The 25,806-nt window shown below is 45.1% G+C and overlaps 1 protein-coding gene across 7 annotated transcripts in view; it reads left to right on the top strand.

The window, feature by feature from the left end:
• prdm10 (PR domain containing 10) overlaps window positions 1–19,951 on the top strand; it is a 371,372-nt gene extending 351,421 nt beyond the window's left edge. For all 7 annotated transcript variants that reach the window (XM_072486852.1, XM_072486855.1, XM_072486851.1 and 4 more), the window contains 2 exons: window positions 13,853–13,953; window positions 18,688–19,951. In XM_072486852.1, the coding sequence (XP_072342953.1) occupies window positions 13,853–13,953; window positions 18,688–18,867 (281 nt within the window). In that variant the 3' untranslated portion in view covers window positions 18,868–19,951. The remainder of the gene's footprint in view (window positions 1–13,852; window positions 13,954–18,687) is intronic.
• Window positions 19,952–25,806: the final 5,855 nt, after the last annotated feature.

Here is a 25,806-nt window from a genome sequence, read left to right as displayed (position 1 = left end):
AGGGAACCATGGATAACAGGTGAAATTGTGAGACTAGCTAAGATGAAAAAGGAAGCATACATAAGGTCTAGGTGACTGAAGACAGATGAAGCTTTGGAAAAATATCGGGAATGTAGGACCAATCTGAAACGAGGAATCAAGAGGGCTAAAAGGGGTCATGAAATATCTTTAGCAAACAGGGTTAAGGAAAATCCCAAAGCCTTTTATTCATATATAAGGAGCAAGAGGGTAACTGGAGAAAGGGTTGGCCCACTCGAGGACAAAGGAGGAAAGTTATGCGTGGAGTCAGAGAAAATGGGTGAGATTCTTAACGAGTACTTTGCATCGGTATTCACCGAGGAGAGGGACATGACGGATGTTGAGGTTAGGGATAGATGTTTGATTACTCTCAGTCAAGTCGGCATAAGGAGGGAGGATGTATTGGGTATTCTGAAAGGCATTAAGGTGGACAGGTCCCCAGGTCCGGATGGGATCTATCCCAGGTTACTGAGGGAAGTGAGAGAGGAAATAGCTGGGGCCTTAACAGATATCTTTGCAGCATCCTTGAACACGGGTGAGGTACCGGAGGACTGGAGAATTGCTAATGATATCCCCTTGTTTAAGAAGGGTAGCAGGGATAATCCAGGTAATTATAGACCGGTGAGCCTGACTTTAGTGGTAGGGAAACTGCTGGAGAAGATACTGAGGGATAGGATCTATTCCCATTTGGAAGAAAGTGGGCTTATCAGTGATAGGCAACATGGTTTTGTGCAGGGAAGGTCATGTCTTACCAACTTAATAGAATTCTTTGAGGAAGTGACAAAGTTGATTGATGAGGGACGGGCTGTAGATGTCATATACATGGACTTCAGTAAGGCGTTTGATAAGGTTCCCCATGGTAGGCTGATGGAAAAAGTGAAGTCTCATGGGGTCCAGGGTGTACTAGCTAGATGGATAAAGAACTGGCTGGGCAACAGGAGACAGAGAGTAGTAGTGGAAGGGAGTTTCTCAAAATGGAGAACTGTGACCAGTGGTGTTCCACAGGGATCCGTGCTGGGACCACTGTTGTTTGTGATATACATAAATGATCTGGAGGAAGGTATAGGTGGTCTGATTAGCAAGTTTGCAGATGACACTAAGATTGGTGGAGTAGTGAAGGGGACTGTCAGAGAATACAGCAGAATATAGATAGATTGGAGAGTTGGGTGGAGAAATGGCAGATGGAGTTCAATCCGGGCGAATGCGAGGTGATGCATTTTGGAAGATCCAATTCAAGAGCAAACGATACGGTAATGAAAAAGCCCTGGGGAAAATTGATGTACAGAGAGATCTGGGTGTTCAGATCCATTGTACCCTGAAGGTGGCTGCGCAGGTCGATAGAGTGGTCAAGAAGGCATACGGCATGCTTTCCTTCATCGGAAGGGGTATTGAGTACAAGAGTTGGCAGGTCATGTTACAGTTGTTTAAGACTTTGGTTCGGCCACATTTGGAATACTGCGTACAGTTCTGGTCGCCACATTACCAAAAGGATGTGGATGCTTTGGAGAAGGTGCAGAGGAGGTTCACCAGGATGTTGCCATGTATGGAGGGCGCTAGCTATGAAGAGAGGTTGAGTAGATTAGGATTATTTTCATTAGAAAGACGGAGGTTGAGGGGGGACCTCATTGAGGTCTACAAAATCATGAGAGGTATAGAAAGGTGGATAGCAAGAAGCATTTTCCCCAGAGTGGGGGACTCAATTACTAGGGGTCACGAGTTCAAGGTGAGGGAAAAATTTTCAGGGAGATATACGTGGAAAGTTCTTTACGCAGAGCGTGGTGGGTGTCTGGAACGCATTGCCGCGAAGGTGGTAGAGGCGGGCACAATAGCGTCATTTAAGATGTATCTAGACAGATACATGAATGGGCAGGGCGCAGAGGAATACAGATCCTTAGAAAATAGGTGACAGTTTTAGATAGAGGTACTGGATCGGCGCAGGCTTGGTGGGCCGACGGGCCAGTTCCTGTCCTGTAATTTTTCTTTGTTGTTTGTAGATAGGAGTTATAGAGATGTGGTCACACCCAAGGTGCAGGCAGAGAGATGGGTGACCACCAGAAGGGGCGGGCAGTCAGTTCAGGAATCCCCTGTGGTTGTCCCCCTCTCGAACAGGTATACCGCTTTGGATACTGTTTTGGGGAGTAGCCTATCAGGGGAAAACAGCCAGAGCAGTGGCACCGTGGCTGGCTCTGATGTTCAGCAGGGAGAGTCAAAGCGCAGAAGAGCAATAATCATAGGGGACTCTATAGTCAGGGGCACAGATAGGCGCTTCTGTGGACGTGAAAGAGACTCCAGGATGGTATGTTGCCTCCCTGGTGCCAGGGTCCAGGATGTCTCCGAACGGGTAGCGGGCATCCTGACAGGCAGAGGTTGTTGTACATATTGGTACTAACGACGTAGGCAGGAAGGGGCATGAGAAGTTGCAGCAGAAGTTCAGAGAGCTAGGCAGAAAGTTGAAAGACAGGACCTCTCGGGTTGTAATCTCGGGATTACTCCCTGTGCCACATGCCAGTGAGGCTAGAAATAGGAAGATACAGCAGCTAAACACAAAAAGTCATTGGCAAATAGGGTTTAAGGAAAATCCCAAGGCTTTTTACACGTAAATAAAAAGCAAGAGAGTAGCCAGGGAAAGGGTGGGCCCACTGAAGGACAGGCGAGGGAATCTATGTGTGGAGCCAGAGGAAATGGGCGAGGTACTAAATGAGTACTTTGCATCAGTATTCACCAAAGAGAAGGAATTGGTGAATGTTGAGTCTGGAGAAGGATGTGTCACATTGAGATCCAAAAAAAGGAGGTGTTGGGTGTCTTGAAAAATATTACGGTAGATAAGTCCCCAGGGCCTGATGGGATCTACTCCCAGAATACTGAAGGAGGCTAGAGAGGAAATTGCTGAGGCCTTGACAGAAATCTTTGGATCCTCACTGTCTTCAGGTGATGTCCCGGAGGACTGGAGAATAGCCAATGTTGTTCCTTTGTTTAAGAAGGGTAGCAAGGATAATCTAGGGAACTACAGGGAGATGGGTTGAAGTGTGTACACTTCAACGCAAGAAGCATCAGGAATAAGGTGGGTGAACTTAAGGCATGGATCGGTACTTGGGACTACGATGTGGTGGCCATCACGGAAACTTGGATAGAAGAGGGGCAGAAATGGTTGTTGGAGGTCCCTGGTTATAGATGTTTCAATAAGATTAGGGAGGGTGGTAAAATAGGTTGCATTGTTAATTAGAGACAGTATAACAGCTGCAGAAAGGCAGTTTGAGGAGTATCTGCCTACTGAGGCAGTATGGGTTGAAGTCAGAAATAGGAAAGGAGCAGTCACCTTGTTAGGAGTTTTCTATAGGCCCCCCAATAGTAGCAGAGATGTGGAGGAACAGATTTGGAAACAGATTTTGGAAAGATGCAGAGGTCACAGGGTAGTAGTCATGGGTGACTTTAACTTCCCAAACATTGAGTGGAAACTATTTAGATCATATAGTTTGGATGGGGTGGTGTTTGTGCAGTGTGTCCAGGAAGCTTTTCTAACACAGTATGTAGATTGTCCGACCAGAGGAGAGGCAATATTGGATTTGGTACTTGGTAATGAACCAGGGCAAGTGATAGATTTGTTAGTGGGGGAGCATTTTGGAGATAATGACCACAATTCTGTGACTTTCACTTTAGTAATGGAGAGGGATAGGTGCGTGCAACAGGACAAGATTTACAATTGGGGGAAGGGTAAATACGATGTTGTCAGACAAGAATTGAAGTGCATAAGTTGGGAACATAGGCTGTCAGGGAAGGACACAAGTGAAATGTGGAACTTGTTCAAGGAACAGGTACTACGTGTCCTTGATATGTATGTCCCTGTCAGGCAGGGAAGAGATGGTCGAGTGAGGGAACCATGGTTGACAAGAGAAGTTGAATGTCTTGTTAAGAGGAAAAAGGAGACTTATGTAAGGCTGAGGAAACAAGGTTCAGACAGGGCGTTGGAGGGATACAAGATAGACAGGAGGGAACTGAAGAAAAGGATTAGGAGAGCTAAGAGAGGGCATGAACAATCTTTGGCGGGTAGGATCAAGGAAAACCCCAAGGCCTTTTACACATTTGTGAGAAATATGAGAATGACTAGAGCGAGGGTAGGTCCGACCAAGGACAGTAGCGGGAGATTGTGTATTGAGTCTGAAGAGATAGGAGAGGTCTTGAACGAGTACTTTTCTTCTGTATTTACAAATGAGAGGGGCGATATTGTTGGAGAGGACAGTGTGAAACAGACTGGTAAGCTCGACGAAATATTTGTTAGGAAGGAAGATGTGTTGGGCATTTTGAAAAACTTGAGGATAGACAAGTCCCTCGGGCCTGACGGGATATATCCAAGGATTCTATGGGAAGCAAGAGATGAAATTGCAGAGCCGTTGGCAATGATCTTTTCGTCCTCACTGTCAACAGGGGTGGTACCAGGGGATTGGAGAATGGCGAATGTCGTGCCCCTGTTCAAAAAAGGGACTAGGGATAACCCTGGGAATTACAGGCCAGTTAGTCTTACTTCGGTGGTAGGCAAAGTAATGGAAAGGGTACTGAAGGATAGGATTTCTGAGCATCTGGAAAGACACTGCTTGATTAGGGATAGTCAGCAGGGATTTGTGAGGGGTAGGTCTTGCCTTACAAGTCTTATTGAATTCTTTGAGGAGGTGACCAAGCATGTGGATGAAGGTAAAGCAGTGGATGTAGTGTACATGGATTTTAGTAAGGCATTTGATAAGGTTCCTCATGGTAGGCTTCTGCAGAATGTAAGGAGGCATGGGATAGTGGGAAATTTGGCCAGTTGGATAACGAACTGGCTAACCGATAGAAGTCAGAGAGTGGTGGTGGATGGCAAATATTCAGCCTGGATCCCAGTTACCAGTGGCGTACCGCAGGGATCAGTTCTGGGTCCTCTGTGTTTGTGATTTTCATTAATGACTTGGATGAGAGAGTTGAAGGGTGGGTCAGTAAATTTGCAGACGATACGAAGATTGGTGGAGTTGTGGATAGTGAGGAGGGCTGTTGTCGGCTGCAAAGAGACATAGATAGGATGCAGAGCTGGGCTGAGAAATGGCAGATGGAGTTTAACCCTGAAAAGTGTGAGGTTGTCCATTTTGGAAGGACAAATATGAATGCGGAATACAGGGTTAACGGTAGAGTTCTTGGCAATGTGGAGGAGCAGAGAGATCTTGGGGTCTATGTTCATACATCTTTGAAAGTTGCCACTCAAGTGGATAGAATGATGAAGAAGGCCTATGGTGTGCTAGCGTTCATTAACAGAGGGATTGAATTTCAGAGCCGTGAGGTGATGATGCAGCTGTACAAAACTTTGGTAAGGCCACATTTGGAGTACTGTGTACAGTTCTGGTCGCCTCATTTTAGGAAGGATGTGGAAGCTTTGGAAAAGGTGCAAAGGAGATTTACCAGGATGTTGCCTGGAATGGAGAGTAGGTCTTACGAGGAAAGGTTGAGGGTGTTAGGCCTTTTCTCATCAGAACGGAGAAGGATGAGGGGCGACTTGATAGAGGTTTATAAGATGATCAGGGGAATAGATAGAGTAGACAGTCAGAGACTTTTTCCCAGGGTGGAACAAACCATTTTTTGACATAAATTTAAGGTGAATGGTGGAAGATGTGCAGGTTAGGTGGATTGGCCACGATAAATTGCCCTTAATGTTGGGTGGAGGTGTTGACCTTGGGTAGGGTGCTCTTTCCAAGAGCCGGTGCAGACTCACTGGGCCGAATGGCCTCCTTCTGCACTGTAAATTCAATGATAATCTATGATTAATCTGGGACAAAGGTTCGGCACAACATCGTTGGCCGAAGGGCCTGTTCTGTGCTGTATTTTTCTATGTTCTATGTACAGGCTGGTGAGCCTTACGTCAGTGGTAGGGAAATTACTGGAGAGAATTCTTCAAGACAGGATCTACTCCCATTTGGAAGCAAATGGACGTATTAGCGAGAGGCAGCATGGTTTTGTGAAGGGGAGGTCGTGTCCCACTAACTTGATAGAGTTTTTCGAAGAGGTCGCAAAGATGATTGATGCAGGACTTCAGTAAGGCCTTTGACAAGGTCCCTCATGGCAGACTGGTACAAAAGGTGAAGTCACACGGGATCAGGGATGAGCTGGCAAGATGGACACAGAACTGGCTAGTTCATAGAAGGCAGAGAGTAGCAATGGAAGGGTGCATTTCAGATTGGAGGGCTGTGACTAGTGTTGTTCCGCAGGGATCAGTGCTGGGACCTTTGCTGTTCGTAGTATATATAAATGATTTGGAGGAAAATGTAACTGGTCTTATTAGTAAGTTTGCAGACAACACAAAGGTTGGTGGAATTGCTGGATAGCGATGAGGACTGTCAGAGGAAACAGCAGGATTTAGATCGTTTGGAGACTTCGGCGGAAAGATGGCAAATGGAGTTTATTCCGGACAAATGTGAGGTAATGCATTTTGGAAGGTCTAATACAGGTAGGGAATATACAGTGAATGGTAGAACCCTCAAGTGTATTGACAGTCAGAGAGATCTAGGTGTACAGGTCCACAGGTCACTGAAAGGGGCAACACAGGTGGAGAAGGTAATCAAGAAGGCATACGGCATGCATACCTTCATTGGCCGGGGCATTGAGTATAAAAATTGGCAAGTCATGTTGCAGCTGTATAGAACCTTAGTTAGGCCACACTTGGAGTACAGTGTTCAATTCTGGTCGCAACACTACCAGAAGGATGTGGCGGCTTTAGAGAGAGTGCAGAAGAGATTTACCAGGCTGTTGCCTGGTATGGGGATTAGCTATGAGGAGAGTTTGAAGAAACTCAGTTTGTTCTCACTGGAACGACGGAGGTTGAGGGACGACGTGATCGAGGTCTACAAAATTATGAGGGGCATAGACAGAGTGGATAGTCAGAGGCATTTTCCCAGAGTAGAGGGGTCAATTACTCGGGGGCATAGGTTTAAGGTGCGAGGGGCAAGGTTTAGAGGAGATGTACAAGGCAAGTTTTTTACACAGAGGGTAGTGGGTGCCTGGAACTCGCTGCCGTAGGAGGTGGTGGAAGCAGGGACGATAGTGACATTTAAGGGGCATCTTGACAAATACATGAACAGGATGGGAATAGAGGGATACGGACCCCGGAAGTGCAGAAGATTTTAGTTTAGACGGGCAGCATGGTCGGCACAGGCTTGGAGGGCCGAAGGGCCTGTTCCTATGCTGTACTTTTCTTTGTTCTTTGTTCTTTCTCTTTCTCTCAGAGGTTCGGGTAGGATTAATTTAAAACGGCCCTGATTTCTCCCCGCACCCATCGAGAAACAGAAAGGTTTTTTGGTTCTTCCCTTTGTAGGTGGTGGCGTATTTTCCCCAACCCCTTGGTCTTGGAGTGATTCAATCCTCCATTAGTACCCCACAGTTAACTCCAAATAAGGTAAAGTCAGCATAAGAACATAAGAACTAGGAGCAGGAGTAGGACATCTGGCCCCTCAAGTCTGCTCCGTCATTCAATGAGATCGTGGCTGATCTTTTGTGGACTCAGCTCCATTTTCCGGCCCGAACACCATAACCCTTAATCCCTTTATTCTTCAAACAACTATCTATCTTTATCTTAAAAACATTTAATGAAGGAGCCTCTACTGCTTCACTGGGCAGGGAATTCCTTAGATTCACAACCCTTTGGGTGAAGAAGTTCCTCCTAATCTCAGTCCTAAATCTACTTCCCCCTTATTTTGAGGCTATGCCCCCTAGTTCTGCTTTCACCCGCCAGTGGAAACAACCTGCCTGCATCTATCCTATCTATTCCCTTCATAATTTTATATGTTTCTATAAGATCCCCCCTCATCCTTCTAAATTCCAATGAGTACAGTCCCAGTCTACTCAACCTCTCCTCTTAATCCAACCCCTTCAGCTCTGGGATTAACCTAGTGAATCTCCTCTGCACACCCTCCAGCGCCAGTACGTCCTTTCTCAGGTAAGGAGACCAAAACTGAACACAATACTCCAGGTGTGGCCTCACTGACACCTTATACAATTGCAGCATAACCTTAAACTCCATCCCTCTTGCAATTAAGGACATAATTTCATTTGCCTTCTTAATCACCTGTTGCACCTGTAAACCAACGTTTTGCGACTCATGCACTAGCACACCCAGGTCTCTCTGCACAGCAGCATGTTTTAATATTTTATCATTTAAATAATAACCCCTTTTGCTGTTGTTCCTACCAAAATGGATAACCTCACATTTGTCAACATTGTATTCCATTTGCCAGACCCTAGCCCATTCACTTAGCCTTTTCAAATCCCTCTGCAGACTTCCAGTATCCTCTGCACTTTTTGCTTTACCACCCATCTTAGTGTCGTCTGCAAACTTGGACACATTGCCCTTGGTCCCCAACTCCAAATCATCTATGTAAATTGTGAACAATTGTGGGCCTAACACTGATCCCTGAGGGACACCACTAGCTACTGATTGCCAACCAGAGAAACACCCATTAATCCCCACTCTTTGCTTTCTATTAATTAACCAATCCTCTATCCATGCTACTACTTTACCCTTAATGCCATGCATCTTTATCTTAAGCAGCAACCTTTTGTGTGGCACCTTGTCAAAGGCTTTCTGGAAATCCAGATATACCACATCCATTGGCTCCCCATTATCTACCTCACTGGAAATGTCCTCAAAAAATTCCACTAAATTAGTTAGGCACGACCTGCCCTTTATGAGCCCATGCTGCGTCTGCCCAATGGGACAATTTCCATCCAGATGTCTCGCTATTTCTTCCTTGATGATAGATTCCAGCATCTTCCCTACTACCGAAGTTAAGCTAACTGGCCTATAATTACCCGCTTTCTGCCTACCTCCTTTTTTAAACAGTGGTGTCACGTTTGCTAATTTCCAATCTGCCGGGACCACCCCAGAGTCTAGTGAATTTTGGTAAATTATCACTAGTGCATTTGCAATTTCCCTAGCCATCTCTTTTAGTACCCTGGGATGCATTTCATCAGGGCCAGGAGACTTGTCTACCCTTAACCCCATTAGCTTGCCTATCACTACCTCCTTAGTGATAACAATCATCTCAAGGTCCTCACCTGTCATAGCCTCCTTTCTATCAGTCACTGGCATGTAATTTGTGTCTTCCACTGTGAAGACCGACCCTAAAAACCTGTTCAATTCCTCAGTCAATTCCTCATCTCTCATTATTAAATCTCCCTTCTCATCCTCTAAAGGACCAAATGCAGCGAGGGGGTATTGCTACCTAACCCCCGGTACATTCACACAATAAAAGAGGGATAAGGGGAAGAAAGAGGTGCAGGGCAAAGACCACAGACAAAATAAGTATTATTGGTTCATGTGAGTCCAGAATCAAAAGTCCAGTGGTGTATTCCTTCAGAGAGCTAAGGAGGATGAGGCTTATATAGGGTAATACTCTTTTCCAGTAGCGTTGACTTCCATGATGGGAGAAGCACAGAGAGATCAATTAGTTTTGTAACAGACACTGGTACACAGATTCAGATGTTCCAGTAAAAACTGTGTAGATGAGGACGAGGCAATTTAAACCTGAACGGAACTCTGGTTCTGCTGTTGTTTGGTTGATGGGAGGTGACAGACTTTAACTTCACAAGGCAATATTACAGGTTCTCGCAGCTTGGTGAGGTAGGGGACTTAACTCCCACTCCTTCCCTTTCATTTAGACAAAGGATGTATTTTCCTGGTCTGGATTCTTGAGATGGTTCATGTTTCATCCATAAATAAATTTTCCAGAGTTTTCAGGGTTCTTTGTCCTTGCAGATGGTTTGCCTCAGTTGGCCAGGGTTATGCCGTCGACATGTAAAGGGGCCTTTGTGCATTTCCTTGAAATGTTATTTCTGCAGTCACAGGGGCATTTGTGTTGTTTAAGAGATAACAATGTTGTTGTGGTTTTCTGAAGGCTGAACATTTTGTGTGAGTTGTAACCAGTCATGGTTTGAGTCAGTTGCCTTTGCCAATTTTATAAAGTATCCAGGAAGATATTTTATTTCATGTCTTCGTTATAAATACTATTATAAAGGTATTGAAGGACATTAGGGATGAAAAGTGCCTAATGTGGGCCCACATTCAATGGCAGCACAGGCAGCTATTGATCTAGTCAGTTGCGTACACATTTATTTGCTTAACCATTACTCCATAGTATGGCCTTTCTTCTCGCAAGGCTGAGAGAAATGTACCCTCTTTACCCTTCTGACAGCAGCTGCTTCCAGTAGATCTTCCTAACGCATGCCATTTCAACTCGCCATCCAGTTCTCATGTCCACATATCCATCCTTGGCCTGCTGCAATGTTTCAGTGAAGCCCAGCGCAAACTGGAGGAACAGCACCTTATCTTCCGATTAGGCACATTACATCCTTCTGAACTCAACATTGAGTTCAATAACTTCAGACTGTGAACTGTGTCCTCCACCTTCACCCCATTTTTATTTCAATCAATTTATTTCTCCGTTGATCTGTTTTTCCCTCACCATTGTTTCCCCCTCCCCCACTTCACTTGGGCCAACTGTTCCTAGTTGCCCTTTAACACACAGCTCATCTTTGTTCTGCCAATCACATTCTTATCTCTTTGTGTGCCATTATCAGCAGCGTTCTTAGCTTTAATCACCCCCATTTACATTCCTCTTCTGTCTTCTGTCCACAATATCTTTATCTCTCTCTACCTATTGCTGGCCCCATTCCAGCCCCACTGCTCCACGCCCCCCCACTACAGTATAAATCTGACCCCATTTCCAGTTCTCTCCAGCTTTGACAAAGAGAAATCCAGACTCAAAGTTAGCTCCCTTCTCTCTCCACAGATGCTGTCAGATTTGCTGAGATTGTCCAGCATTTTCTGTTTTGCAGAGCTGTGAGAGTTGCCTTCTCTCTCACTACCTATCTCAAACTGCAATCAAATTAGCTAAACTAAAAGCTTCTCTACCTTACAAGATCTCAGTTGCTAAGCATCCTCTGTTGGTTTAAACTCTGTTGGTTTATTTACCCGTCACAATGTCGCGCTCTATAAGCACAATAGAATCACTGTTGGAATGAAAATGAACTCACACCCATACAAAGCATTTGTCTAGCATGAATCTAACTATAAGTTTTACCCTTCCAGGCATAGAAACATTAAATCCAATTAAAGCTATACCATATTTAAACTAACATCATTTTCCTAACAGCAATGCCCATTTGTGGTCATTGAGGCTCTAAATCATAGAATCAAAGAATGGTTTTAACTGAGAAGGAGGTTATTCGACCCATTGTCTCCATGCTGGCCCTCTTCAAGAGCAGCTAGCTCATCCCATTGCACTGTCCTTGCCCTGTAGCCCTGCAATTTTTTTCCCTTCAGATAATCATCAAACCCTTTTGAAAGTCACAGTTGAATCTATCTCCTCCACAATCTCAGACAGTACATTCCACACCCAGCGGTTTAAAAGATTCTTCATTTCGCCATTGATTCTTTTGTCATTCACCAAATTTGGGAGCTTTTCTCTATATTTAATCCCGTGCTGTATCATTCCTGGGAGTGTTTGATGGGGACAGTATAGAGGGAGCTTGGCTCTATACCTAAACCCATGCTGTACCTGTCCGGGGAGTGTTTGATGGGGACAGTATAGAGGGAGCTTGGCTCTATACCTAAACCCATGCTGTACCTGTCCGGGGAGTATTTGATGGGGACAGTGTAGAGGGAGCTCAACGCTGCATCTAACCCCGTGCTGTACCTGCTGTCGTAAACTTTGATAGCGACCTGTCCCGGGAGTGTTTGATAGCGACAGTGTAGAGAGAGCTTTACACTGTATCTAACTCCATGTTGTATCTGCCCTGGGAGCATGTAATGGGGAAAGTGTAGCAGGAGCTTTATTCTGCAGGATTCCAATAGAATCCCTAAAGTGCAGAAGGAGGCCATTCAGTCCATCAAATCTGCACCCACCCTACCTAGGCTCTATCCCCGTAACCCCACCTAACCTTTGGACACAAAGGGACAATTTAGGATGGCCAATCCATTTAACTTGGAAACCGAAGCACCCAGAGGAAATCCACGCAGACACGGGGAGAAAGTGCAAACTCCACACAGTCACCCAAGATCGGAATCAAACCCAGGTCCCTGACACTGTGAGGCAGTAGTGCTAACCACTGTGCTACCCTGGACATGGGAGGACTTCAACATTGGCTGCCTGAAATTAGAAGTATTGATTCACAACACTGAAAAAATTCACATGGATTTAGGGAGTGAAAATATCAGCGTACTTTGTAATGCACCTTTGCTCTTTTAACAAATTGCATGATGTCGCCTCCCAAATAGTTACCATCTTTGCATGATATGATTAGTCTGTTCAATATATCAGTCAGCCACAGAATGTACTTTTGTGCAGGATTTTTTTGTAAATTACCTGCGAAGACCTCTCTTGCTCCCGCACTGTTACCTCAAGTCCCCCAAGAATCTGACTTGCCTCTCCTATTTCTCATCTTCTCCTGTGCCTCAGCGAAATCATTTGAAAAAAATTGTGTTCCATTGACGATCTCCAGCTCTCCCTCACCATCATATCTCGATGCTCAGCTGTCATTGACTGATTTGTCACTCTGCTTGTCTCACATCTACTCATGGATGAGTAGAAATTTTCCAATGCATGACAAACATCATTGCCCCGGCACCAATTCCATCCCTCACCTTGGCCACTGGCTGAAACTAAACCAAATAAGTCACGACCTTGCTGTCTTATTTGATCTCAAGATGAGTCTCCAATACCAAGGGTGGGATCTTCGGTCTCTCTCATGACAACTCTCCCGCCAAATCTCTCTCTCTCATGACAACAACTCCCCCCCCCCCCCCCCCCCCCGGTGGTGGTCTGGTGGGAAAGCAATACAAAAGGTCATAGACTGGTGGGACCAGAATATCCCACTTGGGGAGCTAATACTATTTGGTAAATCTTAATGGATTCTTTGTAATCTTCAGCAGTTTAACTGTATGTAATTATTAACTACAAGAACTGTGTACATATATACAGTAAATAATTCAAGCCAGGAGCTGTTTGCCGGCGCACACTGCTCTACCCAACTGGCCCTTAGGTGTGGGTTGTTTTACAGCACTGTGTGGGTGGTACTGGCATCAGTCCCACATTAACCCTACACATGCCAGTCACCCTTGTAGTACAAAGACTGCATTTCCTTTCCTGTAATATCACCTGACTTTACCCTGCCTTGGCTCATGTGCTGTTGAAACCCTTGTCTTTGTTACCTCCAGAACAAATATTGAAACTATCTCTTGGTCTGTCTCTCATCTTCCATTCTGCATAAACTTCAGCTCACCCAGAACACTGCTGCTCATGTCCTAACTCTCCCTTAAACCTAGCAACCATCACTCTGCTGCTTGCTAGTCTCCACCAGCTCCAGTCTAATGTCATCTCTATTTTAAAAAATCTCATCCTTGTTTTCAAATCATTTTGTGACCATACCACTCCTATCTCTGTATCTGTCCAAGCCCGACACCAGCACTCCTCCAGTTCTGAAATCTTGTGCATCCCGACTCCCTTCATCACATCATTGGGGTTGTCATATTTTCAGATGTCTCGGCCCTAAACTCTGCAATTTCTTCACACCCCTGCATTTCTCATTCCACATTTAAAACCTACCTCTTGGTCATCTCTCCACGTAGCCTCTTATCGGCCTACTGTCAAATTCTGCTTGGTAACACTTATGGGATGTGCCTAGGCTAATTTTACTGCACTAAAGGTGCAGAATGTTGATGTTTCTGAGGTTGTTATGACTGTACCTCTGGTCTGTTCTGTGCATTTTGTGTCACATGCTGTTTCAGGCTGTGGTTGAAGTCTTCCTGATTTTCTCTTTGTTGCAGCCTCTGAAATTCAGATGATGACCATTCCTCAGACTCAGTATGTTATCGCAGAGGCTCCTGTTACCACAGTAAACAGCGGCCAGGTGAAAGCAGTGACGCAGGTAAGCTTAATTTATGGCCATGGACTACATCGTCAGAAAGTTACAGACCGGTGTAGAGGTGACCTGTTTTACCTTAGAGTTGTGAACAGGACATTTCTTTTTAAAATAAATTGCTAATGATACAGAGTTGTTGGGAATGCAAACTGTGAGAGGGACACAAAGTAGCAACAAAGCGGCACAGGCAGGTTTCGTGAGTGGGCAGCAAGATGGCAGATGGTGTAAAATGTGAAGAAGTGTGAAGTTATTCACTTTGGTTGTAAGAATAAAAAAGCAGAACATTTTTTAAGAAGTGTAAGTTGTACATGTTGATGCTCAGAAGGACTTTGATGTGTTCATACATGGAACACCAAGCAGATACAGCAAATAATTGGGAAGGCAGAGGCATGTTGCCATTTCTTGGACTGAAATAGAAGAACAAACAAGTCTTACTCCAATTGTAGGAGCGTTGATGAGATGGCACCTGGAGTACTGTGCACAGTTTTGGTCTCCAGATTTAAGGAATAATATACTTGCATTGGAAGTGATATAGCAAAAGTTCACTCGATTGGTCCCTGGGATGAGGCGATTGTCCTTTGATGAGAGGCTGAGTAAATCGGGTTTATATTCTCTGGAGTTTAGAAGAATGAGAGATGACTAGAAGCCAACTAGATTTTGAAAGGGTCTGACAGGGTGGACAGGGAGAGGTTGTGTCCCCCTGACTGAGGAATCTAAAACACGAGGGCCCAGTCTATAAGAAGATGATCATTTCGAGCTGGGATGAAGAGATATTTCTTCTCTCAGCAGATTGTGCATCTTTGGAATTTTCGTCCTCAGAAGATTATGAATCCTTAATTATTGAGATTATTATTTAAGGCTGGGAGAAATAAATTATTGATCACTGGAGGCGGAAGATCAGCTGTGACCGTTTGAATGGTGGAGCAGGCTCGAGGGGAGGAGCTACTTTTTAGCACTTTTTAGAAATTTCTGCTAAGGTCACTGTTACAATTCAAATGGGGGTCATTCACTCATGATACTAATTAATCCAATTAATTCCACTTTCCTGTTCTTTCTCCATCGCACTTTTAAGTTTTCCTCTCAAGTATTTCTCCAGTTCAGTTTTGAAAGTTCCTTTAGCAATGTATTCCAGATTATACATTTTCAAAATACATTTTCTCCCGTTACCCCTGGTTCTTCTGTTTAATCTGTTTCCTCTGATTCCTGGCCCACCTCTCAATAGAATGTGTTTTCCAACACTTTTATCAAATCTCCTCTTAACCTTTTCTTCTTCTCCATTCTCCAAACTTGTCACGTAACTGCAATCCTTTGTTTCTGGTGCCATTCTGGTCAACCTTTTGTGGATATCTCAATAGCTTTGACATCCTTGGAGTACGGTGAGCAAAATGGATCACAATACTCCAGCTGGGGCTTAGCTAGTGTTTTATTCCTTGCTTTTGTATTCTATGCCTCCATTAATAAAGCTCAAGATCTCTTTTTTAAACAGCATTCACAACTTATTACCTATTTTCAAATTATCATCACACACAAGGCTGATATCCACCATGCTCACTTTCCAGGAGAGTGAGAGCGAGAGGAGAGATTGTGTTTACAACTTTCCCTTCCACATCTCACCCTCCCATCAGCACCTACCCCTCAGATCAGAAACGGGAAGCCTGGCTGATTTCCTCCCCATATGCTCATCCCTAACCCAGAGGAACTGAAATCAGTTTCTGTGTACTTATCACTGACATCCGCTCCCTTGGCACAGGTGGGTCCGCTTACTGGATAAGTGAAGGTCTCTATCAGTAGGAGCTGTAGGCACATGGCGAAATACACTTGGAAGGTTTGTTCAATAATAGAACCTACAAAAGAATGGATGACACACCTGGTAGAGCACATCAAAAATGCCTTGTCGCTGTTAACAGTATCTCAGACTACATGTAAATTTTTCACTGTTCAATAATAATAATAATCACTTATTGTCACAAGTAGGCTTTAATGAAGTTACTGTGAAAACCCCTAGTCGCCACATTCCGGCACCTGTTCAGGGAGGCTGGTACGGGAATTGAACCCGCGCTGGTGCCTTGTTCTGCATTACAAGCCAGCTGTTTAGCCCACTGTGCTCTTATTCCTCAACCATCGAAGATCATAAGAATTTGAGGAACAGGGCTTTAAACTCAACCATTCTAACTGATGAGCCCACCTTCTCATTCTGCCCCTCAGTCTCCTCTTTCCACAGAGACACCTTTTATCATCTTTTATCAATGTCTATTTCATTATCTGTCCTTATTGCGCAATTCTGTTAATGCTCTGAGGGAATTAGAGAGCTTTGTACCTGGCCTGCTGAAGTCAGGGCCGCCAATGTGGGGTAAAGGAAATGGATGATGGATTTGACCTAAAGGACGAGGATTTTAAAATTGAAATGTTGCTGGATTGGGAGCGATTGTAAGTAAGGAAACACAGGATTTCTGGATGAATAGGGTGATGAGAGCTCAGACAGCAGAGTTTTGGGTGCAGAAGAGATTTACCAGAATGTTGCCTGGTATGGAGGGCATTAGCTATGAGGAGCGGTTGAATAAACTCGGTTTGTTCTCACTGGAACGAAGGAGGTTGAGGGGAGACCTGATAGAGGTCTACAAAATTATGAGGGGCATAGACAGAGTGGATAGTCAGAGGCTTTTCCCCAGGGTAGAGGGGTCAATTACTAGGGGGCATAGGTTTAAGGTGAGAGGGGCAAGGTTTAGAGTAGATGTACGAGGCAAGTTTTTTACGCAGAGGGTAGTGGGTGCCTGGAACTCGCTACCGGAGGAGGTGGTGGAAGCAGGGACGATAGTGACATTTAAGGGGCATCTTGACAAATACATGAATAGGATGGGAATAGAGGGATACGGACCCAGGTAGTGTAGAAGATTGTAGTTTAGTCGGGCAGCATGGTCGGCACGGGCTTGGAGGGCCGAAGGGCCTGTTCCTGTGCTGTACATTTCTTTGTTTGTTCTTATTGCTATGTTTATGGAAGTTGAAGACTGGCCAGGAAAGAATTTGATGAATCAAGTCTGGAGGAAACAATGACATGGATAAGGTTTCAGCAACAGTTGAAATGAGTCAGAGGCAGGCTCGGGAAATGTTCCAAAGGCAGAAATAGGCAACCGGTGATGCCTATTCCATGGACATAGAAGCTCTTCCTGAGGTTAAATATAACATCGAGGGGCTGCATGGTGGCCCAGTGGTTAGAATTGCTGCCTCACAGTGCCGCGGTCCCAGGTTCGATCCTGGCTCTGGATCACTGTCCCTGCGGAGTTTGCACATTCTCCCCATGTTTGCGTGGGTTTCTCCCCACAACCCAAAGATTAGGGGACATAGCTTTAAATTGAGGGGAGATAGATCTAGGACAGATGTCAGAGGTAGGTTCTTTACTCAGAGAGAGTAGTCAGGGCGTGGAATGTCCTGCCTGCAACAGTAGTGGACTCGTCAACACTAAGGGCATTCAAATGGTCATTGGATAGACATATGGACGATAAGGGAATAGTGTAGATGGGCTTTAGAGTGGTTTCACAGGTCGGCGCAACATCGAGGGCCGAAGGGCCTGTACTGCGCTGTAATATTCTATGTGCAAGGTAGGTGGATTGGCCATGCTAAATTGCCCTTCATTGGAAAAAAAGAATTGGGTACTCTAAATTTATTTTTAAAATATAATATTGAGGTTGCAAATAGTCAGGGTGGCATGGTGCCCCAGTAGTTAGCACTGCTGGCTCACGGTGCCGCGTTCCCAGGTTTGATCCCGGCTCTGGGTCATTGGCCATGCGGAGTTTGCACATTGTCCCCGTGTCTGCCTAGGTCTCACCTCCACAACCCAAAATGATGTGCAGGATGGGTGAATTGGCCACGCTAAATTGCCCTTTAATTGGAAAGAAAAAAGAATTGGATACTCTAAAATTATTTCATAAAAAGGTTGCAAATAGTCTGATTCAGCCTCAGCCGGACGAGGGTTGGAGTACATGACGAGGGAACAGTGTTTGTGCTGGAGTCCAAAGACAATAGGCTGGATTTTCCGACCCCCCGCCGGGTCGGAGAATCCCCGGGGGGGGCGGCGTGAATCCCACCCCGCCGCTCCGACGCCGGCTGCCGTATTCTCCGCCGCCGGTTTTTGGGCGGGGGTGGGGATCACGCTGCGCCGGTCAGGGGCTGTTAGCAGCGGCCCCACCGGCAATTCTCCATGCCCCGATGGGCGGAGCGGTCATCGCTTTCTGGCCAGTCCCGCCGGCGTGGATTGAACATGGTACCACACGGCGGGACCTGGCTGGTAGACCGGCTGGTGCGGTCCTCGGGGGGGGCTCCTGTAGGGCTCCGCCATGGCCTGCGCGGAGAAGGCACCCCCCTGCGCTAGAATACGGCAGCCGGTCTGCGCATGCGCGGAACCACGCGGCAGTTCTGCGCATGCGCTAACTCGCGCTGGCCCTTCGGTGCCATTTGGCGCGATGCCAACCCCTCCGGCACCGGAGGATTCCGCAACTTCCAGTCGGCCCGCGCCGGAGTGGTACGTGCTGCTTTTTACGCCGGCGTCGGGCCATCGCGGGGATTCGGGAGAATCCCGCCCAATAACTTTAGCATTCCCAATATTAATTGGGAAATACCAGCAATGGATGTTGGGCATGCAGTGTGATAACACGAGAGGCAGTGGAGAATGTATTGTCACGTTTACTAGCAGGAAAAGAATATTCGTGGAAACACATGACCCTTAACACATGTCTTCTTTTTCAGACTCATTATGTGATATCAGAAGGACAGCCTGAGCTGGACATGAAGCAGAATTCTGCAGTCCGACTTGGCGTGCCCCAGACACAGACAGACACTTCCCTACAACAGCAAAATGCACAGTTCATCATTACCTCGACAGCTAGTGGGAATGGAACTACTGAGGTGCCAATCACAAAACCCTAGCAGTCATGTACTGAAAACTGATTCTCTCCAAATTCTGGGAGTGGAGTTACAACTTGTGGCATGCATTTTATAAATGGATAGAGAGAGAGAGAGAGAGAGAGCAGAGACTGTTGTTACAGCTTTCCCTTTCACATCTCACCCTCCCGCCGTCACCTACCCCTCTGAGTGAAGTATTAGAGGAAGGACCAGGATATTGAGGTTGTTGATCGTTTGCGCTCAGCTGGATTGTGCTGATTACATCATTGCTTCGGAATTGGACCCAGCTTTTAAATAAATTGTTTGGAGTAAATGGGAAGCAAAAACCTGGGAACGGAATGATGAAGTGACCAGTTCTGAACAAACCCTCATACCCATCATTCTCATCACCTTTTGGCCAAGTGAACTGCCAGTCACTAAACTGCCAGGAATGCCCGAGAGCGACTGTACTCCAGATGAGCTCCTGTTGGATGTGATTCAGGGGTTTAATATTGAGGATATTATCCACCAGAACTCCACTGAAGCTGCAGGGGTGGATGGACACTAAACTGGATTCTTGAAATGTGAGCACTCTGAGGGAGCCAAAGTGTTTGGGCGAGTTTGTAACTGAAGAATCAACAGGAAAATTGATTGCTGGAACTTGTGTGTGTTCTCAGACTGAGATGCGGGGGACTCCTTACCAAGGCTGTGTTCTTCCCTGAACCTGTTCTCCCATAACTACAGAGATGAGTGGAATCTGGTCAACTCAAAACTGGCACAAACACAGCAAGCACACACAGGCCAGCGCATGCACATGGCAAGATATGCACTCTGTTCACCTGTTGCAAACAGACAAAGGTGGAAAAGTTTTAGTGAATGAGATTTTAATGCTTTATTATTTAAGAGTTTATGTTAACTGTAAATTTCTGTGGTTGTATCATTAGAGAAGCTGTGTTCTACAAACAAGTGTTTAAAAATCAATAAAAGTATAAACCTGGAGTCACTGACTTTGCTCCTCTCCCCAGCATTTATCCTGTCCCATTGCTGCTTAACCTCCATGATGTGAAAGGAGTCAGGATACTGCAGGGGAAGGGGCAGGGTCAGAGATCCAGAGTCAGTGCTCTTTAAATTGCAGTTGTTTGAGACTCCAATTCTAATGGTAATTCTAATTTTGTTTGTCACCGGAATTTTGTTTTGCCGATTTGCAATGAGTGCCGATGTGCTGAAAATGAAGGTTGGTCCTGATGCACTAAGAGTACCGTGAAACAAGATGGAGTTGGAGCTCTGTTAGCTACCTGTACAGTCTAAGTCTGGTGGATACATTTCCACTGTTACTTCCCGTTAAGATTTTAGATCTATGCAACACTTTCATTGATATTTTAATCCTTGTCTCTTAGCTCACTCTTATCAGTGGATCCTAGCTCTGTACCACCGAGTGTGCCTGGTAACTCAGTAAACTATCAGTATTGTGTTCAGCAAACGTACAGCAAGTCCTAGCATTAGCAGCTGGATATACCCAAGCCTCCGTTAGCACTTACCCTACTCTCAAAGTGGTAAAACACTACATCTATCCTTTTTTTACATCAATTATTTATTTAACAAACAATGAGCAAGCACATAAATAATGGATATGTGGCACAATTAAATAATTATGGTGGACAACCTTCTACCTAAACTCAAGTGGACAAAATAATCTCACCATGATGAAGCTTTTGAACAGTATGGCCGGAATTCTCCAGCTGTTGATGTTCTCTGTTTCCCCCCCCCCCCCCAGCAGTGCACACCTATACACAGGTTTCCCGGTGGCACGGGGTGGCTTCAGTGGGAAATCCCATTGACAAGCGGTGGGAGAAGAGAATCCCACCACCAACGGTATGTCCCCTTCCGCTGCCGAGAAACACGTGCCTGGGAGACCAGAGAATCCGTCTCGATGTCTTCATCACCTTTGGAGCCTTATTAACTTAAACTTCCTTGGAAATTCAAATTGATTTTGATCTTCCTGGAAAAGGGAGAAGAAAAGGGTGATGTTTCCTTTTCTGAGTTTGAAACAAAATTATCTCGCAATTTTAGTATCTCGCAAGTGTTATTGAGATTTTTTTTCCATTTTGAACATCCTTCGCAGGGCACATTTTCAGATATTTCTCTCCACGTGTCACAATGTAAGCTTCTCACATTGTATCACAGAGGCTTGGTCCTGGCACCTGAATTGCAGCCAACCTTTAACTGTTTGTGTACTGTCACTGGAACAGGCACAAACAGGACAGTGTCAGGGGATTGAAAACAGTGTGAGGAAACTGACATCATAGGAGAGACACGTTTTGGTTGGAGAGGCTAGCTGTTTGATTAGTATCTGATGAGTGTTTAAAGTTTATTCCATTCCGAAGGTTCAAAATCATACTTAAGAAAATATATAAAAAGCACCATAAATAAGTAAATAATTTAATTAAGTAATTGTTTAAAACACATTCAGGATGGCAGGACTGGTAGAAGGCTGCAGCATTGGGAGCTCCTGGATGACATTGTGATCCAGGGAAAATCCGCCTACATTAAGTGTTTTGGGGCTTGAGAAACTTTGTTTCAGAGTCATTGAGCTGGAAGCTGAGCTTCGGACACTGCAACACATTGGGAAGGGAGAGAGTTACCTGGACACTTTGTTTCAGGTGGCGGCCACACCCCTTAGGATAGTATCCTTTGGTTTGGAAAGTGGTCAGGTACAGGGGAGTGTGACTGCAGCTGAGGCAGGTAAGCGGACCCAGAGGACAGGAGTGTCAATTCTGCAGTTGTCCGACAGGTTTGAGGTTCGCTCAGCTTGTTTGGATGAGAGTGGGGGCTCCAGAGCGGAAGAACTGATTGACCAAAACACTGTGGTATAGGATTCAAGGGGGGGGAGTACATAAGAATGTAGTGGTAGTTTTGGGGGGGAAGTAAAATGAGGGGATTGACACTGTTAGAATCATAGCCCGACAGAAGGAGGCCATTCGGCCCATCGAGTCTACTCCGACTCTCTGAAAGAGCACCCTAACTAGGCCCACTCCCCACCCTATCCCTATAATCCCAGCTAACCGTTGGACATTACAGGCTATTTAGCACGGCCAATCCACAAATTCTTCCAAGAATTCTTAAATCCAGAGATCCTCAAAAAAGGGAGGGAGACAAAAACAGGTACCCTAGGCCAGTTAGTTTAACATGTCATTGGGAAAATCTTAGAGTCCTTTATAAAGGATGTAATAGCTGAGCATTTAGAAATGCATAAAAGAATCAAGCAGAGTCAGCATGGCTTCATGAAGGGGAAATCATGTCTGACAAATTTATTAGAATTCTTTGAGGTAGTAACGAGCAGGATAGATAAAGGGGAACCAGTGGATGTATTATACTTGGATTTCCAAAAAGCGTGCGATTATATACTGCACAAAACACTACTTAGTAAAATAAGAGCCCATGGTGTTGGGGATAGTATATTAGCATGGATAGAGGATTGGCTAACTGATAGAGTTGGGACAAGAAGAACATTTTCCAGATGGAAACCTGTAAGTAGTGGAATGTGACCGGTATCAGTTCTGGGACTACAATTATTTCCAATATATGTTAAGGACTTGGACGAGTAAAGTGAACGTACTATTGCCAAGTTGGCGGATGACACAAAGAGTCTACAGAGGGACATAGACAGGTTAGGTGAGTGGGCAAAAACTTGGCAGATGGAATATCATGTAGGGAAAATGTGAAGGTACGCACATTGATGGGAAGAATCAAGGAGCTGAATATTATTTAAATAGAGAAAGACGGCAGAAAGCTGTAGCACAGAAGGATCTGGGTGTTGTGGTAGTTCGAGACATATACTGGAGGCTTCCAGTAATAAACAAAGAGTTTTATTGATGAAAGGCAAAGGCAGTTAAGTAAGCCGCACAGAACACTATAGAACATGTCTTTACACTTCTGCTCTCTGGTCCACACCGCCCAGGGGCTTTCTCCCAAGTCCCTGCGCAAACGTCCCATTGGCCAGGGTACACGCGCTCCTGCATGATTGATTCCAAGCCAGTCATGTGGTCAGTGGAGCCTGTCCAATTAAAGAGGTCACACCGGCATAAATCACAAAAAGCTAGCATGCAAGTTCAGGTAATAGGGAAGGCAAATAAAATGTTGCCCTTTAATTTCAAACGGAATGGAATATGAAAATCGGGAAGTCCTGCTAAAACTGTACAAGGCACTAGTTAGACCACTCCTGGAATACTGTAAACAGTTTTGGTCCCTTTAACTAAGAAAAGATATGCTGACAGTGGAGGCAGTCCAGAGAAGATTCACTAAGTTGATCCCGGGTATGGAGGGATTTTCTTCTGAGGAGAGGTTGAGTAGGTTGGGCCTGTACTCATTGGAGTTGAGAAGAATGAGTTGCGACCTTATTGAAACATATAGGATTCTCAGGGGGCTTAACAGGGTAGATATTGAGAGGTTGTTTCCCCTTGTGGAAGAGTCAATAACCAGAGGGCATAATCTCAGAGTAAGTGGGCGCCCATTTAAGACCGAGATGAGGAGGAATTTCTTCGATTGAGAGTAGTGAATCTGTGGAATTCTTTACTGCAGAGAGCTGTAGATTATTAAGTATGTTCAAGTAGATAGGCTGGATTGTTAAGTATGTTCAAGGCCGAGATAGACAGATTTTTAATCAGCAAAGAAATCAATATTATGGGGCTAAGGTGGGAAAGTGGAATTGAGGATAATCATATCAGATCAGTATGATCTTACTGAATCGCAGAGCAGACCCGATTGGCCGAATGGCCTTTTTCTGCTCCTATGCCTTATGGATGCTTGTTTTTTTGTCAGAAAGACCTTTTCTGTCTCCAATTCTCACATTTCCCATCTGCAAGATCTTTTTTTTTCATTCCCCAGAGAGGTGCACATGAAACATTTCATATGGTTGGATTTGTATTAGTGAAGCAGCGTTACCATTGAGACACAGCCTAGCGCACCCTATAGAAGAGTGAGGAGAGATTGGCATGAGTGACCAAAACCTCAGTGAAAGAAATGGATCTTGAAAGGTTTAGAGAGAGAATTCCAGAGCGAGACTTCAATGACTGAAACCACATCTACCATTGCTAAGTCATGGGCGGGGGGTGCACAAGAGGCTGGATGGGGTTGGAGGAAGTTACAGAGGTCGAGAAGGCAAGCTCGAGAAAGGGCACAATGACACATCAGAAGTTCAGAATTAAACTGATTACCTGTTTCACACCAAAGTCATGAAAAAATCAGCTTCCAATGAACACAATCCTGATAACTTGGTGTACACAATCCTGTTAATTTGGTGCGCACAATTCTGATAATTTGGTGCATACAATCCGGATAACTTGGTGTACACAATCCTGTTAATTTGGTGCGCACAATCCTGATAATTTGGTGCACACAATCCTGAAAACTTGGTGCACACAATCCTGATAACTTGGTGCACACAATCCTGATAACTTGGTGAGTTTACCCAATAGTGTTAAGATCTGACCTACAAATTCTATGCTAGTTTATAAGAAATTGTTACATGGGTTAAGATGCCATTTGTTAACGACACCTGGTCAGTTCTCTACAGTGGCTAAGGGACTGGACCAGATGCCATAACCTTTTACGTTTTAATGTGGTGCGGAAAGATCGATTCGTTCCAGGAGTAATAATATAACAACGGGCTTGGTTATTTTATAAACAAGCTTCATTAAAACAAAAGGAAGGAAAACAATATTTACATTTTTACTTCAGTTCTAACACGAACAGATTACATGCAGTACCTTAACCGTAACACATTAGTTCTCTTTAGACAACAAGTCAAGTAAACATACAGCTCTCATTCCACTTGCATAGCGAGGCAAAGATTTTTTTTAAAATTTAGAGTACCCAATTATTATTTTTCCAATTAAGGGGCAATTTAGCGTGGCCAATCCACCTAACCAGCACATCTTTGGGTTGTGGGAGTGAAACCCACACAGACACGGGGAGAATATGCAAACCACACGGACAATGACCCAGGGCCAGGATTCAAACCCTGGTCCTCAGCACCACAGTCCCAGTGCTAACCACTGCGCCACATGCCACCCGATAGACAGGCAAAGATGATACTTGTATTTACGAAGTAATTCTCTGCTGAAAGTCAAGTTCCTTTAGAACCTCTTTCGAAAGTCTGTAATCTAGAGCAGCTTCCTTCATGACCTCCTGGGTGACTTCCACAGTCTTCTGCTGTAACTGTTCAAAAAAACATTTCTTCATCTCTCTCTCTCTCTCTAAGCTCTGGCCATTCCCTCAAACAAGGGGAAGTTTTACCCCAGAGGTGGTAAAACTTAATCAGAGAAGCAGAGAATCCCTACAGTGCAGAAGGAGGCCATTCAGCCCATTGAGTCTGCACCAGCTTTTGCTCCGATAGGGCGCCCTACCTAGGCCCAATACCCAATTCCTAGTGATACCCGTGACCCCACCTAATGTTTAGGCAATTTAGTATGGCCAATTCGCCTAACCTGCACATCTTTGGAATGTGGGAGGAAACCGGAGCACCCGGAGGAAACTCGCGCAGACACGGGGGAGTCTGTGCAAATTCTGCACAGACAGTCATCCAAGGTCAGAATCGAACCTGGGATCCTGGCACTGTGAAACAACAGTGCTAACCACTGTGCCGCCCCTCTTTATCTTGGCTGATTGCCCACTCCCATTTATACAAAGGAACAGAGCTGTGCCATTCATATGCAACTAACCTTCCGTTGACGGATAAATAGGTAATCAAACTCTGATGGGCTGATCAAACAAGGTTGGCCCGAATGACAATGGATCTTGAGTGGATCATACAGAGTGGATCATGCTGGCTGAACCGGGGCACCCTATGTAAGTCCCAATCGGATAAGGTAACTCAGGCTGTGGGTGCATCCCTCTAACTCGGCCAGCATTATTTTTAACCCCTAAATTGCCTGCTCCAAGTTCCTAATAGCTCTATCATGACACTTCTAATATCTCTGGATCAGT

Source organism: Scyliorhinus torazame, chromosome 21 (genome assembly GCF_047496885.1).
Source record: "Scyliorhinus torazame isolate Kashiwa2021f chromosome 21, sScyTor2.1, whole genome shotgun sequence".
Taxonomy (NCBI): domain Eukaryota; kingdom Metazoa; phylum Chordata; class Chondrichthyes; order Carcharhiniformes; family Scyliorhinidae; genus Scyliorhinus; species Scyliorhinus torazame.
Note: the sequence above shows the minus strand (reverse complement) of the source record. Positions and strands in the feature narration are given on the sequence as shown.